The 18,079-nt window shown below is 39.1% G+C and overlaps 2 protein-coding genes across 3 annotated transcripts; both read right to left on the reverse strand.

Annotated features, from left to right (window-relative positions):
- Positions 1 to 6,061: 6,061 nt before the first annotated feature.
- Positions 6,062 to 11,221, reverse strand: LOC149235080 (beta-amylase 1, chloroplastic-like). Of its 2 annotated transcripts, XR_016268257.1 has the most exons (5): positions 11,099 to 11,221; positions 8,632 to 8,742; positions 7,648 to 8,467; positions 6,348 to 6,528; positions 6,062 to 6,224 (listed from the first exon to the last, which is right to left on the reverse strand). XR_016268257.1 is itself a non-coding variant. In XM_089461288.1 (3 exons), the coding sequence occupies exons 1-3, from the start codon at positions 11,147 to 11,149 to the stop codon at positions 7,655 to 7,657; spliced, it is 975 nt and encodes a 324-aa protein (XP_089317414.1). In that variant the 5' UTR covers positions 11,150 to 11,221; the 3' UTR covers positions 7,527 to 7,654. The 2 variants fall into 2 exon arrangements, 1 of the variants encoding a protein (XP_089317414.1); XM_089461288.1 differs by lacking the exons at positions 6,062 to 6,224; positions 6,348 to 6,528 and having other exon boundaries at positions 7,527 to 8,467.
- An 8-nt stretch (positions 11,222 to 11,229) lies between these two features.
- Positions 11,230 to 12,177, reverse strand: LOC149235081 (uncharacterized). Its single transcript, XM_089372042.1, has 2 exons — positions 11,447 to 12,177; positions 11,230 to 11,309 (listed from the first exon to the last, which is right to left on the reverse strand). Exon 1 carries the CDS (start codon positions 12,175 to 12,177, stop codon positions 11,560 to 11,562), a length of 618 nt encoding a protein of 205 aa, XP_089228168.1. The 3' UTR covers positions 11,230 to 11,309; positions 11,447 to 11,559.
- Between the last annotated feature and the right edge of the window lie 5,902 nt (positions 12,178 to 18,079).

Consider the following 18,079-nt stretch of genomic DNA (forward strand, 5'->3'; position numbering starts at 1 on the left):
AAGCTCCCTGTCCCAGTTTGTTACACCTGTAACATCTTCATTTCCTCTTCCTCTGCCTCCACTTCCTCTAGAAAAAATCCCTCTTCCACTTGCATCACCATGCTGGGTTAAGCTATTGCTAGATCCATATTTAAGTGATGTAGATCTTCCTCTACCACCTTGAATTCGCCTTCCTCAGAAAGTACCTCTCCCTCTGGTAGACTGCTTCGTCATGAGCTTTTCTTCAGCTTTCAGTACCATCTGGTAAGGTTCCTCTACTATTTTAGGAGACAATATACTTATCTCATCCTGAATGTCCATCCTAAGACCATTCACATATCTAGCCACCTTCTCCTCGGTATCTTGAGTTTGTCCAGCTCTTATGCTTACCTTATAGAATTCCTCTATGTATTCTTTCACTGTCATAGACCTCTGTCTAAGATTTTGCATATGTTTGAACAAGGTTTGCTGATAATTACTTGGTAAAAACTTACCCCTTAGATTTGCTACCATTCTACTCCAATTTTTAATTGGTTGCTTGCCAAGTCTCTTCCGTTCTGCCTGCACACCATCCCACTAAAGCACTGCATGGCCTTTTAGCTTGGTGAAAACAAACTTTACTTTCTTCTCATCTTCTGTTTCTTCATAGTCAAAGAATTTCTCTGTGCCATTAATCTAGTCTATCAATTCTTCTGGATTCAGTCCTCCTTCATATATTGAAACCTCAGTCTTTGGCCTAGCTGTGGATCTCAACACTGACTGGAAGAATCTCATCTCAAGAGTAACTTCTATAGCTTCCTCCTCTTCTCCAGCTTCAACCTCAGGCTCACTAACATCCCCATCATCTATATTCCTCTCTATTGTTAATGCCTCTAATCTTGCTTGCATTTGTTGCACAGCTTCCATCACTTCAGCATTTGCAACTGGCCGTCCTCTTCTACCACGTCCTCTTCCAACTCTAAAAGCCATATTATCTTTTCTTCTTTCACTTCTGAGATTCAATTCAGTGTCAAAAGGTTGCTCTGATACCACTAATGGTGGCCTGGGTGCAGGCGATATAGACAAACGCCCAAATCCTGATATAATTCCTTCTAATTCTGGCTGAAATCCCTCTTCTTCTCTCACTGGAGTATCAGTCATCTATTGCTAGACTGACTGTTATAAAAATTCCCTTTTTTCCTTCAAATCACCACTCTTCCCTCTTTAATCACCCCAACCCTTGTTATTGAGCACATATTTATTACATAGATACCCTTATCCTCTATCGGGACTATAATTCCCTAGGAATTATAAAAATACACTATCGGAGGGTTTTTGAATGGAATTAATGCAAATAGTGTAAAATACACTATAGACGTTGTAAACCAAAGGAAATGAGTTTAAATGAAAATACATAGTCGGCAAGCTTTTATTCCAAAGGGATGAGATAACACTATCGATACTTAAATACACTATTGGTGGCTTATTTTATGGGAACAGAAATAATACTATCGGTGCTTTATCATTGGTGATTCCCTGATGCAATATGGCCCATGGATATTGGTAATCACTATCGATGATACCAATAGACCCCACTAAGCACACTCCTCGCTAAGACCCGCGATGCGATAACACTCGCGGACCCGATATGCTATCAAAGCCTCCCTATAATATTTCAGGTCCAAGCTATCAGAGCTTCGGACTTTGGTGTTTCCAAAGGTCTTTCTGCTCCACTCAGCGATGCGATAAAGGGTTCAGACCCAATAAGGGTATAAGCCTAGTACAATAAAATTTCAAGTCTGGAATTCCATTCCGGCTAAGTATTTTCACGATTTCTCTGTGTAAAACAGAGTTTTGCCTGCGGAACTCTGAAATGAAAATAAAGAAGCCAGGGCTCGCCGATATGAAGGAAACACAGTCTAAGGTCTTCAACCATCGTGTTAATTGGAAAATTAAGGCCAAATCATTGATATAAAAACTCAGAAGAAAATAAATGAACCCAATTACACATACAAATACCAGGTTATCAGACAATATGGTTCATATGCACAGAAAGGCTTCGGAGGTCACCACGCCTTTGGGATCGACCAACACACAGAGAAAATATCGACTTTTCTTTGAAAATATGCAATCAAAAGCCTGCGGTCCAAATCCTATTACAATAGCATCCAAATTACACTTATACTGGTTCGTATTAACAACCAGATCCTTAAAACAGGGCTTTATTTAATACAACTATCAGTTCAGGGGAACATCCTCCTCGAGAACCTCTATTATGCTTAACTAATCCTATCTATTCAGTGAGGACATCTCCTCGAGAACCTCCACTATGCTTAACTATTTGGCATTTATTACAACATGATTCATCCCTAAATTCTATCTCTATGCTAACTAGAAAAACATGGAAATTGATGGCTAAAGGATCCCACTCCTTTGCTTGTAGATTTTTTTGTATTTTTGGAATAAGTTGGAAGATTTTTCCCTCTAAGTCTTATGCTCCTGCATCAAAGTGTCCCTGTGGTGAAGTAAAATTATAAGTGTGGACATGAACGAATTTCTCTAGCTCGATAATGGGTCTAGCCATAACAAATACATTCTATGGAAGATTTCCTTAGGTTAGAATCAATCAAGAGGGCCTACCTCTTGGTCACTTATCCTGTTTGATGATGTCCTCGCTTGCTCACTCCATCTATTTGTCACTTCCTTCTTCAAGCTCCTGAAACAAGTAAACAACAATAGACAACAAACATAACTAGCATTTGCATCAAATGTTGCAAAGGAAACGCCATAAGGCATAAATTGAGGAGCAATGGCGACATAGGAATAGGAAAATCTAAATAAGATGCAGAAATGTGCATAAATTGAGGAGCAATAGTGACATAGGAATATGCAAATCTAAATAAGATGCAGAAATGTGCATAAATTGAAGAGCAATGGTGACATAGGGATAGGCAAATCTAAAAAAGATGCAGAAATTAAAAATCAACATTTGGGGACATTTGTCCCCACGTCGCACCTCCTTTAATAAAAGCTCTGTCACGATGGTGCACATGCAAGCCTATACAACTTGTACCAAATTTCAGTTTAAGATTACGTTGACAACAAAGAGCAACCTAGAAAAATTCTTTGATCTTGTTAAACTGTTTTCATGGCATACACCAGTTTGGATACCAGCTGTCCAGAAGAGCACGTTTCATTGTATTTTCCTTCATTTCCGGTATAACCAGAATCACCATTGGAATTCACATGGAAAAACAATTAAGTCTCTATCAATGCCATTAAATGCAATACACATATTAGATATAGGTGCATAGTCTCTATCATCTCATGTTGGCAGAAGCAGTAAAAATGATTTCAATTATTGAGAAGTAAATCAGTCATCTAATCCAATCTAGCACAAAATTAACACTCATGCCATCCATCAACATCATGGATTGGTTAAGTTTGCAGGTATGGATCCTCCCATATTTTGCTATTTCTTGCTATTTCATGACCCTTCACAGTTTAAAAAATTGATAGCTTCTGGAAGTTGTAATATTAGCAACCAATCAAATTTGAAATGAATTAATACAATCAAACAGAATATGTAGCCCACATTCTGTCCAAATACGATTTGCAGGCTCTGGATTCATAAACCAAAGAAATTTGCAGGTCCAAAGGAGGCTCTTTGAAAATGCTTCGATTGACTTTGTAAGAGTGTTGATATTCATTTGTTATTGTATTAAAAATGGCTGATTCGAACATGTGAATCCTCACTTTGGGGTCATCATGTCTCTTACATATGCAAATGGCAACTGATCCCGAGGATAAAAGATTTCTAATTCATTGAATAACAATAGCTTCATTGGAAGGGTGTGCTTTCTCAATATTAGTGCAGTGTCAGCCACATCTGTAATGCCAAAAACAACACACAAAATCAAAAAATTAGTTACAGAGAGAACCAACCTCAAAAAAAATCTCAGATGCTATCACACTAAAACATCACCATAATTGAGCAAAGCTGAGTTCTCATACCACTGCATGAGGGAAGATTTTCAGAGCTCCAAGGTTGCAAGCCGTCGGCACAGTAACTATCCATTTGATACCTCACAGCTTCTTTGCTCCACTTTCTCCTTATGACTGTAAAAACGGCTTCCTCCATGTTATGAGTATTGTAAGGATGCTTTGACATAACAATATCAACATTGTGAGTTACAAGGAGATTTTCCAAAATTAACAAAGGATCAAGAACAAGTTGTAGCTTGGCATCCATCCAAATGTTTTAAACACAATTTGGGAAAAACCTGTGGGAAAGATACTTGGGAATGAGGCCATTCATTACAGATTCCTTGTATGGCAACTCCCTGACCAAAGCAATGTGCCAAATTCCAATTCTATGAGACTCATTGGGCTTGATCTGGTATCTAGAAAGAAGTGTTAGAGTTGCATTGTCCATAAACACGAAGAAACAAATGTTTTGTTGTAATTTTTCTAACATACTTGGGTTTTTTAATCTTTCTTAGGCTCCAAATATAGTTGAAATTACCACACCCCCCTTGCACTGTTCCATGACCTTCCTGTCTTCTTCAGACACAAGGAACCCTCGGGTACGGTAATTGGCAAAACCACAAGGCAAATCAATCCCTTCAGAATAATTGAAATACCTTTTTCTTTCCTTCACATCCAGAGTTCCACCAAAGGTCACTGGACCTGCTGCTGAATAGGGGTTTTCAGGTCCTTTCATGTACTGTAGCCGAGATTTACCAAATAACTCTTCTTTCTGAATCTGATGAACAATAGCCGAGACTGCCAACAACAATGAAACATAGTTTTAGCCTGATTGCTTTAACAGACATGCATGCCATAAGGTAATGTTTCTTGATAGATCTCTCAAATTGTTAAATATGAGGATCTGTAATTACCTGAAAACTCAGAATATAAGTGGCAAGATTGATTTTCCATGGCTGTAGCTTTCCTAAGAAAATACTTCTCCGCTTCATAATCTGAAGGGTATTTGAGAAACTGCATTGCAGAAGACAATAGAAATTGTAAATTAATACCCATCATGATTGAACCTTTCAGGACTCATATAAGCACAAGTGCCCACAAAGGAATTGCACTAGGGCAAAGTGTGAGCCAACACAGTTCTGACACCGAAATCAGGAATATTGACTTCTCTTATTGATCAGTAAATTGGAGGGCTTTATATCATGGTGAACAATTTTGTTCTGGTGAAGGTAATGCAAGCCCTTGAGCACCTGCCTGGCAACCTCAGCCAAATAGTGTTCTGGGATTTTCTTATGGGTTTGAAGAACCTACGCAAGGGTTCCACCATCCATGTAGTCCAACACAAAAGAGACTCATATATTTGTACCGTCTCAAATCAACATCTGTCCCCACATTGCACCCCCTTCAATAAAAACTCTGTCACGATGGCGCACATGCTAGCCTATACAACTTGTACCAAATTTCAGTTCAGGATTGTGTTGACAATGAAGAGCCACCTGGAAAAATTCTTTGTTTCCGTTTGAGTTAAAAATGTTTTCATGGCATACACCGAGTTTGGATACCAGCTGTCTAGAAGAGCACGTTTCATTCTATTTTCCTTCATTCCCGGTATAACCAGAATCACCACTGGAATTTACAATGGAAAACAATTCAATCCTATCAACTCCATTAAATGCAATACACATATTAGATATAGGTGCACAGTCTCTATCATCTCATGTTGGCAGAGGCAGTAAAAATGACTTCAATTATTGAGAAGTAAATCAGCCATCTAATCCAATATAGCACAAAATTAACACCCATGGCATCCATCAACATCATGTATTGGTTAAATTTGCAGTTATGGATCCTCCCATATTATGCTCTTTCATGACCCTTCACATTTTAAAAAATTGATAGTTTTTGCAAGCTATAATCTTAGTATCCAATCAAATTTGAAATGAATTAATACAATCAAACGGAATATGCAACCCACATTCTGTCCAGATACAATTTGCAGGCGCTGGATTCATAACCCAAAGAAATTTGCAGGTCCAAAGGAGGCTCTTTGAAAATTCTTCGATTGACTTTGTAAGAGTGTCAATATTCATTTGTTATTGTATTAAAAATGGCTGATTTGAACATGTGAATCCTCACTTTGGGTGTCATCATGTCTCTTACATATGCAAATGGCAACTGATCCTGATGATTGAAGATTTCTAATTCATTGAATAACATGCAAGAAAATAGCTTCATTGGAAGGGTGTGCTTTCTCAATATCAGTGCAGTATCAGGCACATCTGTAATGCCAACAACACACAAAATAAAAAAAATCAGTTAAAGAGAGAACCAACCTCAAAACAAATCTCAGATGTTATCACACTAAAACTTCACTATAATTGAGCAAAGTTGAGTTCTCATACCACTACTGTAGGAATCTTTTCAGAGCTCCAAGGTTGCAAGCCATTGGCACAATAATTGTCCATTTGATATCTCACAGCTATTTTGCTCCCCCCACTTTCTCCATCTGACTATAAAAATGGCTTCCTCCATGGTATGCGTATCACAGGGAAATGATAAAGAATACCAAATGTAACCAATTACCTGGAAAAAGCAATAAAGGCCTTGTGCGTTGGGGCACTGAAGGAGAATTGTCAATATGTCAACTACAAAATATATCCATCCCATGTTATTAATTTATTTTTGCACACAACTTAGAAACTAATTAGAAGCATATGTTAACAATAACATAGACAAACTTTAATGTACATTTTGCTGAATTTAACAATAGTATTGGCTTATTAGATTCTGTTTGGAACAACTTAGTAAATGAAACTGAAAGAGTTTTATATGCCATTTATGCTTTTTATTACAAACAATTAAACTGAAACATTAAAAAATTGTAAAAAACTTATAAAATTTGTTTAACAATTGCTTGATTGTTTAGAAAAATGTTAAAATATTATAAAATTGGTTTAACGAGTGAGTGATTGTCTAATCAGGTACAAAAATAATTTAACTCTACCAAGAATAAAGATAAAAATAATGCATGGAAAGTACCATTAATCATTGTTTTTTTTATTAATCTAGGAGAATCGGTAGTTGGTGAGAGTTATCCTGAACAGACCAGGATCAAATCTGACTGGCTGCCACTATACTGCCACTATATACGTAATCTACGTGCAACGACCTGCCATCTGAGGGCCTCTGTTGCTCATTGTGTGTGATTTATGTAGGGACGAATGGATAGCTCGATAGATTATAGTCCATAAAAACTCGACAGTCACGAATGGTGTTCATTTCTAGTCTTTTCCACCTGGATTTTGGTCTTTTCCATACCTGGATTTTGTGCATTTTTTTAAGTTATGAAGTATGAACAAAAATAAGGAACTTACTAAAACACTTGTATTAACCCTGGCACACCATAAATTGAATTCTGGAGGTATTAAATTGATCATATCTATGTAGCTGCAGTGATCTTATTGAAACACCTCTTCAAATCAAAATATGAAGTCCTGTTACTGCAATAAAGGCTAATTATACTGAGTTAGAAATCATGTTAATGTCATAAGGATTAATTATACTGCTTTGGCATAGCCATTAAAAGCCTGTCTTTGGGCAAATTTTATAGGGAGTAGGATATATACAGGAACCAATTAATTTAATTCCACCAATAAATATTGTTTACATTCAGATTTTGCTTGCTGCGAAAAAAACGTATACTTTAGGCCTAATTATGCAAGAGTGCAGCAGCCTTTTGGATCAATGGGCCCGTAGCATGGACAAATGAGTCTGTATCTCTATGTTCTTGCTCCCATGAATTTGAGGTCGCCCCTCCTTGTGCCATTTTCGTAACAAATGAGACAAATAAGCTCCAATTTTCACGCTGGAACAAATGCTGGCTCATTCTCAAATAAGTGAATGCACACATTGGTTCAACTGCGGTGTTTTGACCATCTTCTGGTAGTCGGAGACTGGCATTCCCAATGATTTGATTGTGTGCACCTTGATCAAATCTTGGAAGAGCATTCTCCCCTGCAAGAGGGACCCCAGCCTTCCTAGTTGCAAGGATGACTTGTTTGATCAGCTTCTCTGGCGAGCACTGTGCATCTCCTGGCTGTTCCCAATCCTTCATCTCAATGCAAGTAAAATTGAAAATCACCCCATGTCTTGCAAACATGGAAGCTATAGGCTGATACCCATCTCTGAATCTGGTATTATAATATCCAGCAGTAAGTTCAGGGGCATGAGATCTGGTTCCATAATGCCAATGAATACCAGCCACTTTCCCAGAAAGCTTGGTGTCAGTGCCACGGAAAATGGCTTCAGTTGCTCTTAGGATTCTCTCTCCATGATCAAGAAGCATACCAGAATACCACTTCAGAAAAAACTCACCATAAGGACAGTTCCAGCCACCATCTCTGCGAAAAAATGGGGTGTCCTCAGGCCAGTTGTTGTAGTGACCTGCATCACTTGGACCTCCATTACCCCATTCCTTCTTGCCAGCAGCTTCAGCTGTGGCTCTAAGATTAGAGATCATAAACTGCAATACAGGGATGCCCAAACTAGTTACTAAATGGGATTTGACCTGAATGGCCTAAAAAAACTAAACCCAAATACCAGCTATAATATTATGTGTTTTTGTATAAAAAGGGTAGGATGCAGTTCTGTTAACCAGAGGAAAATTTAAAAGACAAATGTTTATACCTTATCAGAGCACTGAAATGCTCCAATCCCCGGGAATCTCCATGTACCATGACTCTCAGGATAAGATGGATACCGCAGCTCTCCTGCAAGACCCATTCCCACTTGAATTTCCTGTATTATGATGGACAAATTACACCCATGATAGACAAATTTTAAATTCTACGTTCGAATTCTAGGCTTGCTTTAACATCCAACCAAAAGCACATTACTTAAAACAACAGTCAGTGTTGGTATTTAGAGCCCATAGATTTCATAAACAAGAAAGAAAATGTACACAAGAAACAGATACTAAATCAACACAAGTAGACACAGAATTTTTTACGTGGTAAAACCTTGACAGTGTGTCAAGGAAACCTCCATGGGTCAAGGGATTGGAATTCTTATTATTCAGGGTCATCAATCACTCTCTAACAATACAACAAGCCTCTCAGGCAACATCATTTTAATAGGAAGACATTGTTACATAACTTCCTAAATTACAGTATAATTACATTTACAACTTATTCTTTTAATGGTGGTCATTACTAAGACTCAGTTAGAAATGGTAGGCATTAGGGTCAATAATATTTCAAGAAAAACAAGGCATGGTGATAACAAGCTTGCTTAATACAGATTAGGGAATTTGGACATAAAAAGACTAAACTCGTAACTCAGACTTGTAGCATTCAAAACACATACATGTGGTCGAGGCTCATCGAACAAGTTGGGCACTAGTTAAAACATTTTCAACGTAAGTGTATTGCATTCTGGTAAATGCAAATAGGGAAAGAACATATTGAGATGCTTCATAAGAGGAAGCATATGGAACAGACAGTTTTAATACCAATGCTCAAGGCTTTTAACCTACAACACAAATACAAAACAAACCAGATTACTTTGTCCAAGCTGGATAGATGCATCATCGTATCTTTAGAACAGGATATATCATACATCAAGAAAATTACTTCTAAGACATATAGCTAAAACCTGTATGGATACATAGAAAAGAAGCCCTGATCATAAAAGTTGGGACCAAAACAGGTTATAGTATTTTCTAAGACATATAACTAAAGCCTGTATGGATACATAGAAAAGAAGCCCTGATCATAAAAGTTGGGACCAAAACAGGTTATAGTATTTTCAGCCCAAAGATATGTCTCGTAGAAAATTCATAAAGACAAGTTTGGTTATGGTAATTGCTCATAAGCCATCATTTATAGCCACATGAAAAAAGAAGCTCTGATCATAAAAGATGGGGCTACATAGAAATATTTGGGTCATCCAATCTCCGCGCCAGGATGCGCAATAGCAATGTGTAAGCTATGTACCAGAGACAATCTATATCCAACCTCTATTAAAAAGAGGGTTGGGGTAAAGAGTAAACAAACTCTGGTAAAAATTAAAAAATGAGGTTGGGGCAAACATCTGTTGTGAAAATGAGGCCAAAGGTACAACAAGAGGCTGGCGACAAACAAATCAATACCATAACTCCGTGGTAAAAATGAGGTGCAAGTTGCAACATGGAGCATATTAGAGCTATCTAAGACTCCTATTCAAAGAGTGAGCATGATTAGACCAAGCATATACCCAATAATTGAGGCCTAGAGAATTTGGATCAGGCAAAATAGAGAAAATATGGTTGACAGGAGTTTGACTAGATGATAAAGCAGGGGTCTTTCAAACCTAACAATGTCTTGAATTTCCAATAAACAAGTTTTCCAACTCATGGCCCATTTTACTTGTTCAAAGATCGGGGCCAAGTACAAATCTTGGGTGAATTGGTAGATACTTAACCCACTGCTTCTCAATCGCAGGATCTTTTGATTTGAGAGAGTATGGTGATCTTTGTGTGGAGAACCTAGGTTTGAATCTCCCATGAACAAGGTTTAAATCTCTCAGAAACAAGCTTTCCCCACCATGAACAATATTCTTTCAAAGCTAGGTGTAAATCCTAGGCAAATTTGGCAGAATATATATCCTATCTGGGACTTGTCAGACGTAGGGATCTTTCATTTTGGTCAAAGATAGAGATATTTGAGTTCTTGACCAAGTCTGATACAGATATCCAAAACACAAGTGGGTTCATGGAAAACTAAGGAGCATCAAGTTAATTTTGAGGCTTGACCAACTAAGAAAAACAGAGATATTGTGGAAGGCAAACAAGCACAAAATTAAGTTCGATCCATGAGAAACTAATAAGCGGAGGAACAGCGAGCAGAATTAAGCTTGAGCCTTTTAACAATGTAAATGCATTTTCAAATAAGACACAAATTTCCAAAAGTTACTGAGAGAAAAAATAATTGAGAAAATAACAAGACAGGTTACACCTCAAAATTAATATCAAATTACAAAATCTCAAGATATTGGAGCTATGCTCTCTTTTATCATGATAGCTAGATGTATTTCTATTTTAAAAATGGGAGGGAAAAGCTTAGATGTACCCTGTGACCAAACAACTAGCAACACGGTAAAACTAGTTAAAACTTACCACAATGGTTTCCCCCAAAAGATCCTTAAAACTCTCCTTGAAACTCATCATGTAATCAACGTAGCATTGGACAGGCGTTCTTCCCTTCAAAATTGGGAGATTATCACATCCCAACGAAATATACTTATAGTTTCGCCTGCCCCATTGGTCTGTGTAGACCAGATCATTATCTCGGTCTATTTCTTCAACAACCCACTTAGGCAATGGAATACTGCACAATTACAAAGCACATAAACACTCAATTCCTGAACCATTCTGAGGCCTAAAACAACATAATTTTCACTTTAATAAATTGGACTTTCACAGAAGAAATAATTGAGTTTTATACGGAAAATTTAGCATTCATACTTGGCAGAATCCCCAACATTTCCTCCACACTGGTGAAATGACATTACAGCCTGGACTTTCAATCCATGGCTCTTCACCATTTCCAACAGCTCTCTGTATCCAGAGCAGTTATACTACCCTGGAGCCTCTCGTTCAACAAGACCCCACCAAACATCCATCATAACTCCCTCAACACCAGCACTCTTCAACGCCTGAAGACTGAGATTCATAGCCATCTGTCTATGGACGCTATTGTTATGGTTTATGCTATCCAGAGGGAGCATAACAAATACAGGGACTCCCCCAGCTGTATGCCTTTTCACAGCACCCACAGGTAATACATGCACTTTTTCTTCGTAACTCTGCTCAAATTGGGCACCAAGTCCAGCTTCCCAATCAGTGGCAGGAGCCAGAGTTTGGGACTCAAAGGACTTGCAGGCCACCGATAAGTCAGACCGAATATGGCCATTTTGTCCTCTTGGACTATGAACAGGCCTTCTCCATCCATCATTGGCAGAGGGTGAAGAACTACATGAGCTTACAGCAGAAGAAGAAACTTGCAGTCGATGTATAACAAAATCTACTTTAGGTCTCCGGGTTGTACATTTCAGACCTGAAGCAGGACTCCATTGAGCTGATACAATTCTTCCCGCCTCATCTAAACAACAATCAGAACAGGTCTCCGAATATGAAAGTTTTTCAGCTGTTAAAATACTTCCACACGAGGAGCCAATTTGATGTGGCATTCCCATTGACATGCTGACAAATTCTGAGAATCACAGAACAAAATCCACTGAAAATAGTAGAGCAGAAAACAATCAATACCGCAAATATTTATGTCAGGGTATGCACAACGTTTTTATATTGCAGATGAATACTGCATGGAAGCATCATCGCGAACAATGACCGATACCGAACGAACTCGTTGAATCATTGGATGGACGGTACTCACCAAGACAAACAAAGAGAACTCCCAAAGGATTGGAGGTTGCAGATGAATCAGACGCCATGGACCTCAATGCTTCTCTTCGTCCTCCTGGTGCTCCTCTTCGTCCTCCTGGTCTGCTGCAAGTTCGGATTAAACCTGCAAACTTTTGGCCTGAAATGAGATGATAAGTTGTGCTAAAAATGGGTGAAGGTGCAACAATTTGGGAGGGAGAAGCTTTCAGAGAAAAGAATGAACTGCGAAAGAATGGGCAATGAATGAGGTTGCACACCATCAACTTCATCTGCCACCCATGGATTGATAAATCCACGCAGTTCTTGGAGCGAGAGTATTTCTATAAAGTACAAATATTGATATAACAGCACAAGGCTACGCATGCAGGGAAGAAAGACATGAAGAGTCTCATCGCCTCATTGCCAGCAGAAGAGTCTCATCGCCAGCAGGCAGTTTCTGCGAAGAGTCTCATCGCCAGCAGGCGAGGCTTGGCCTTTCATGGCCCATTACCATGGGAAAAAACCAATTTTCTATGAAAAAACAGACTAAACGAACGGTAGAAAACACCCCAATGATCTAACACACAGAATCAATGGCTCAGGATCGCACACGTCACATTTTAGGGATGTCTTTCTCAGAGGGAACGCCTTACGGCGTAATAATAGACAAATTGCAATTCAACCTACTTAACAAGTTAAGAAACATTAATTCATGAATATGTAATATTACAATACATGTAGGAAATCAATCGATAGTTTCATATATTAATATCAAAGAGAGATTACAACCATTCATCCTGATTTTGTAGTATTCCTCTAACACGACCAGGTTGCCACACACTTCTACTAGCATTCAATGATGGCCTCAATCAACAATAGTTTTAAGGCTCTTCACTTTAGACTTCACTCCAAACCAAAACACACTTCTCCATCACACAACTAGATAGCTACAACTAGTAATAGATTTCTTGTCTACTCAAAACCAAAATAGCATCAACACTCGACCAAAAAATATGACTGCAACTATAACACTCACAGTAGCTTGTCCTTGGGAAGAAGGGAGGTTTATATAGGAAATATGGATGGGAGATGGAAAATATTCTCATGGGAGAAGGACTTATTTCTTGAGGTAGTTCCATCATTATAAGAGAAAGGAGCCCAAATTGTCATCCTCGACCCCATCCGGCCAAACCATTTACCAGAATTCCGTTACGGAGCTTTTAAAGCTGGAAGCTTCAACTCTAATTTAAAAAAATTTCCATAACAGGACTGTCGTGACTGGAACATAGCTCAGTCCCACCAGTTGGCATGAGGCACAATGCTAATCTTTGCACGTCGGCATGGGGGAGACAAAGGCCATTAACGTTGGCCTTGTAAACTAGGCAAAATAGAAGTTTCAGGGGAAATGGTGCAAAAGGGAATTGATCTGCTTATGAAGAGGAACACAATGGGAGTTTACTCATGAAGGTAAATCATGTGGGGTTCACTATAGAGCTCATCCAGGATCCAGCATATGGATACTCAACATAAACCATATGCTAGCGATTGAACCACTCGAAGAAAGCATCAAAGAATGAAACCTGCAATTGACCAACATGTCTGGCCATAAGGTCGACCCATCTCTACATCCGTGGCTCAGTCGATGGTGGTAGGCCAAGTGAGATGTACTGGGGCTGCATCAGTGGGATCCTCTCCAAGGCGAAAGCGGTCAGAATAGAACCATAGCCAAAGTTCTTAGATCTTCCATTTTTCACCTTGGTAAGTTGTTCTTTGATCACTGGAAGTACTGCATCACACCAGTTGAATACCTTGGGTTTGAGGCATTCCAAGGCGTACTGCATATAGGACCTGTTGGCCAAGTGAAGGGCCATGCTACTAGCCAATCTAGAAAAGGTGAATAAAATAGTCCTCAAGGACTGGTCTGTGACATCTCGGATGCTGATCTTGCCATCCCTACTCAGCTGAGATCCTTCTCTACAGTATCGGCGAATATAATCCCTCACAGATTCACCCCCACGGGCAGAACCTCATAATGAGAGAGGGGCACCACACCTCGATAAACTGGTCAAAAAGTAGACATCCTCAACAGTCATGGGGATGGATTTGCCTCTTATTTGGAACACTTGGTTGGTGGGATCCCATGCATCGAGGAAATATTGCAACAAGTTGATTTGTTGCCTCATGCTAGACATGTTGAAGAACTTGAGCAAGCCACAGTTCTGCAATCCAGTTACCGTACCCGGATCATGTATGGAAACCATGTCCTCTTCTTCATGCTTGTGTTCACACCATGTAACAACCATTTTTCCTCCAATGAATCTCTGAAAGGCAAACAAGGGAAGAATTAGGATCCTGATTTGGCAAAAAAAAGGAAAATTTTCCATGAAAAATTAGTGCAAAAGTTTTCCTCCTTGCGCCCATCGCACCATAGCTGTGTACTAGGTGAGATGCATCCTGACTGGCTAGTGGCCAACCTAGGATGCATCGCACCTTTTGATGTATACTAGGTGCGATGGGGTCAGAACGAAATCTTCAAACCCTAGGGGCCCGAAAAAGCAGGAAAACATGCTCAGAATTCGAAAAGGAAATAATGTGATTGAAGAGCTTAGGTTTAGCTCCTACTTGGTCTAGATAGCGTCGAAAATTGTCCATAGAATCTCCCAGAATCAGCTGATGAAAACCAAGGGGGAAAACAACTCCAGAGATCCAACAGTCACAACTCCAAATGAAATGGTAAAATGAGGGGTAAAAAACTATTTTTAAGTTACCTTTCACGTAATTTAAAGTAGGGTATTAGTTTTTTAACTCATTTTTTAAGCAAATGTCCTCATTTCTAATCAGTTTGATGGAGCAATTGAATAGGTAATCCGACCGTCAAAAGAACATAGTGTTAACGGTGAATCGAATATCAATGACCATTATCACGAGCAGTTTTACACGAAGTTCAAGCTTGTTAAAAATTAAACCTAGCAATGAGCATATGTTCCACCAGAGTTTAAGCTCATTAAAAAATGAACCCACCTCTGGTAAATAACCATTGCAAACGCATTATCATCAGCTTTTAAGCCTTGGTCGTGTTCTTACTATCACCTCCACTCTGTTTTAGCCGATCATACGCCTCCATTTGATTGTTTACCCCTTTTGAGGAACAGATGTGATGAGTGATTTTGTTAGCCATCTTCTTAACACTGCCATGATTGGAAAGTTCCAACCCTCACCTGGAACCAACTGCTACTCGAAATATCACTCGTTCCTAAAAAACGAGTCTCCTTTAAGCTCTTTTCATCTGACTCGTAAAATATGAAAAGATTGCTGAGAAATTGGCCTCTCCAGCTCGTTAAAGTGATTGGAAGTGCCATCCCTCCTCTAGATTTTAATCTTTTTGGACCTGAGGGATTATTACACAAAACGATCGAGCGTTTTTCTTGTTCGGCTCGTTAAAACTATCGAAAAGTGATCCCTTTCACATTGTTTTATATTTTCTTAGACTTAAGGGATTATACTATGAAAAAGGAATATTGGAGTTTCCTTTTTGTCTCTTTTCAGACTCTCTAAAATTGAAAAGGACCAAGTTATCCTTGTCGTTAAACTTGTTAAAAAAATAGCGACAAACTTGTCCATTCAGACAAGAGTTTCACTGTCACTAGGCTCGTTAAAACATAGCGACAAGTTTTCCGGAAGGGAAAATTATAGAACAAGCATATGTTATCGTCCTCAATATTGACAAAAATAAAGAGTTACTCGTGAGAAATGACTGGGGAAAATTGGGAAGAAAACTTGAAGAAAATTTATTGGTAGCAGGTCTCTCTTGAACATGACACTTTCACTCCATCACCATGATTGAGTCAGGTTGGGTTATTCCGTTCACCGGTCACATCACCATTGGTCCACTATACCATCCACTTTTGGGGTTAATGCTACCAATCCATTTCAGTGTCGCCGATATGTTCAAGAGAAGTCGCTCAGAGAATTCACCTACCTAGCTTGTGTCTCATCCGCTGCAATACCTTCACACTTCATTCTTTCATGACCGCCACCCTGAACCTTGTATCATCAGATCATTTTCACCTCTACAAAATCATTTGCTCTGTTCTGTGTTGTAGATGTTGGATCCATCAATGCCCTCCTACGACAGATCACTTCTTGTCGACATCAGCGCATTATCCAAGAAGCCGACCTAGGAACAACCCTTTCAAAACTTTGAAGCTTGCATGCCTCAATGGCAAGTTTCTCACTTTCGGCGACAAGTTTACATTAATGGCCTTCGACCGAAAGATTTTGTGTGGTGTTCAACATCGACTCATGTATTCACACCACGTGAATTGTACTTTAGTACCTTGAGGGTCATCATCATCATCGGTGATTCCTCTCATGCCTGTTAACAGCTTGTATCATTGGTTGGTAATCAGGCAATGTCCTTCCATGTTCGACATCAGAACATCTTTTCACATGGATCGACTTGCACTTTCAGGCGAAGATTGAACGAGTTTTGAATACCCCATATCTAGTTTCATCCATCCAGGCTACGATATATTCAGGAAAATAAAGACATCAAATGTACATCATTGCTGCACAGATAATCATCCAAACTAAGGGATGATGGCTGTACTAGAATCATCAGTCTGCACACAGACGGTTGTCTGTCCTATGAACATGAAAATGAATTTATCAAGCTGAGAATGGGAATGCCTGCCTCAACTAGATCATGAAAATATTATGAAGATAATTTATTGTATTGTATCTTATTACAAGTCACCTTCTAGTTCAAAAAACCTCAGATCCTCGTTATAAAGCATTTCACCCGACATCAAAAGATTTACAACCTCATGCTTTAGGGGGCAACTATTATAGACATATTTGGGCACTGCAACCCCAATAACATATGTCCATAAACCAAGGGCTTCTAAGTCCCTAAAAGTGTTGTTTCATACCCTAAAGGAGCAAGGTCAGCTGATCACATCATCTCCCAGAAGTTCTCCATGAAAAACCACTCAGAACTGGTCAAAGCAGGACCATACAGACTGCCCAGTGCTAAGGGTGAAATGCATCTCACCTACCACATGCAAAAAGTGCGATGCACACTGGAAAGCCCTTCTGTAGGGTGTGATGAGTGAGAGTAGACAAATGGCACAAGTAGTTTGCTAGGTGGAAACCCTGAGAATCTTCTAGAAGCTGCTCATTTGACACTTGCCTCCCTGAATTTGCCCAAGGATGAGTAAGAGATCATGAAATCTCTAGGTAGAACCAAGAACTATCAGAGAGATGACACTAATCAAAATCCCAGAAGCTGACTCACCCCCCTGCAAATATCTATATATGGATCCCTCATCCTAGAGATCCAAAGGATGGAATTTGGTAATTTGCAAAGAAGTGTTGTTGGTTTCTCTTTGAATACGTTGTTGGGTGATCTTGCTTTCTATGAGGTGAAGAGGGCTTTCAAGCTGGGAGGATGGCGCTGGGTCAGACCAAGTGGTTGTAATCCTCTCTTCTACTACTTTTATCAATAAAGCCATTTGAGTTTTCCTCCATATTCTTGCGTATCTCTGAATGTTGTGTTGATATATGCATTTGTATGGTCAATATATATCTAATCCTATATTGTTTACAGTGATAGATCTCTATGTTTTGATGGTATTATGTTGTTGTGATTCTACAAGTGCTCTTTGAAGAAGGACAAGTAAGGAAGCAGCGACGAGATTCTGTCAAAGGGGAAAG

The sequence above is a fragment of the Pinus tabuliformis genome, chromosome 8 (assembly GCF_031772625.1).
Source record: "Pinus tabuliformis cultivar Carrire ecotype Pingquan chromosome 8, CPIR1, whole genome shotgun sequence".
NCBI lineage: Eukaryota > Viridiplantae > Streptophyta > Pinopsida > Pinales > Pinaceae > Pinus > Pinus tabuliformis.

Bases quoted from the DNA above. Each gene is read 5' to 3' on its own strand.
- LOC149235081 (XM_089372042.1), bottom strand. From the start codon at position 12,177: ATGGGAATGCCACATCAAATTGGCTCCTCGTGTGGAAGTATTTTAACA.
- LOC149235080 (XM_089461288.1), bottom strand. From the start codon at position 11,149: ATGATGAGTTTCAAGGAGAGTTTTAAGGATCTTTTGGGGGAAACCATT. The intron at 8,743-11,098 runs GTAAGTTTTAAC...ATCATAATACAG, and splicing joins TTTTGGGGGAAACCATTGTG to GAAATTCAAGTGGGAATGGG. The intron at 8,468-8,631 runs GTATAAACATTT...CCTGTATTGCAG, and splicing joins CATTTCAGTGCTCTGATAAG to TTTATGATCTCTAATCTTAG.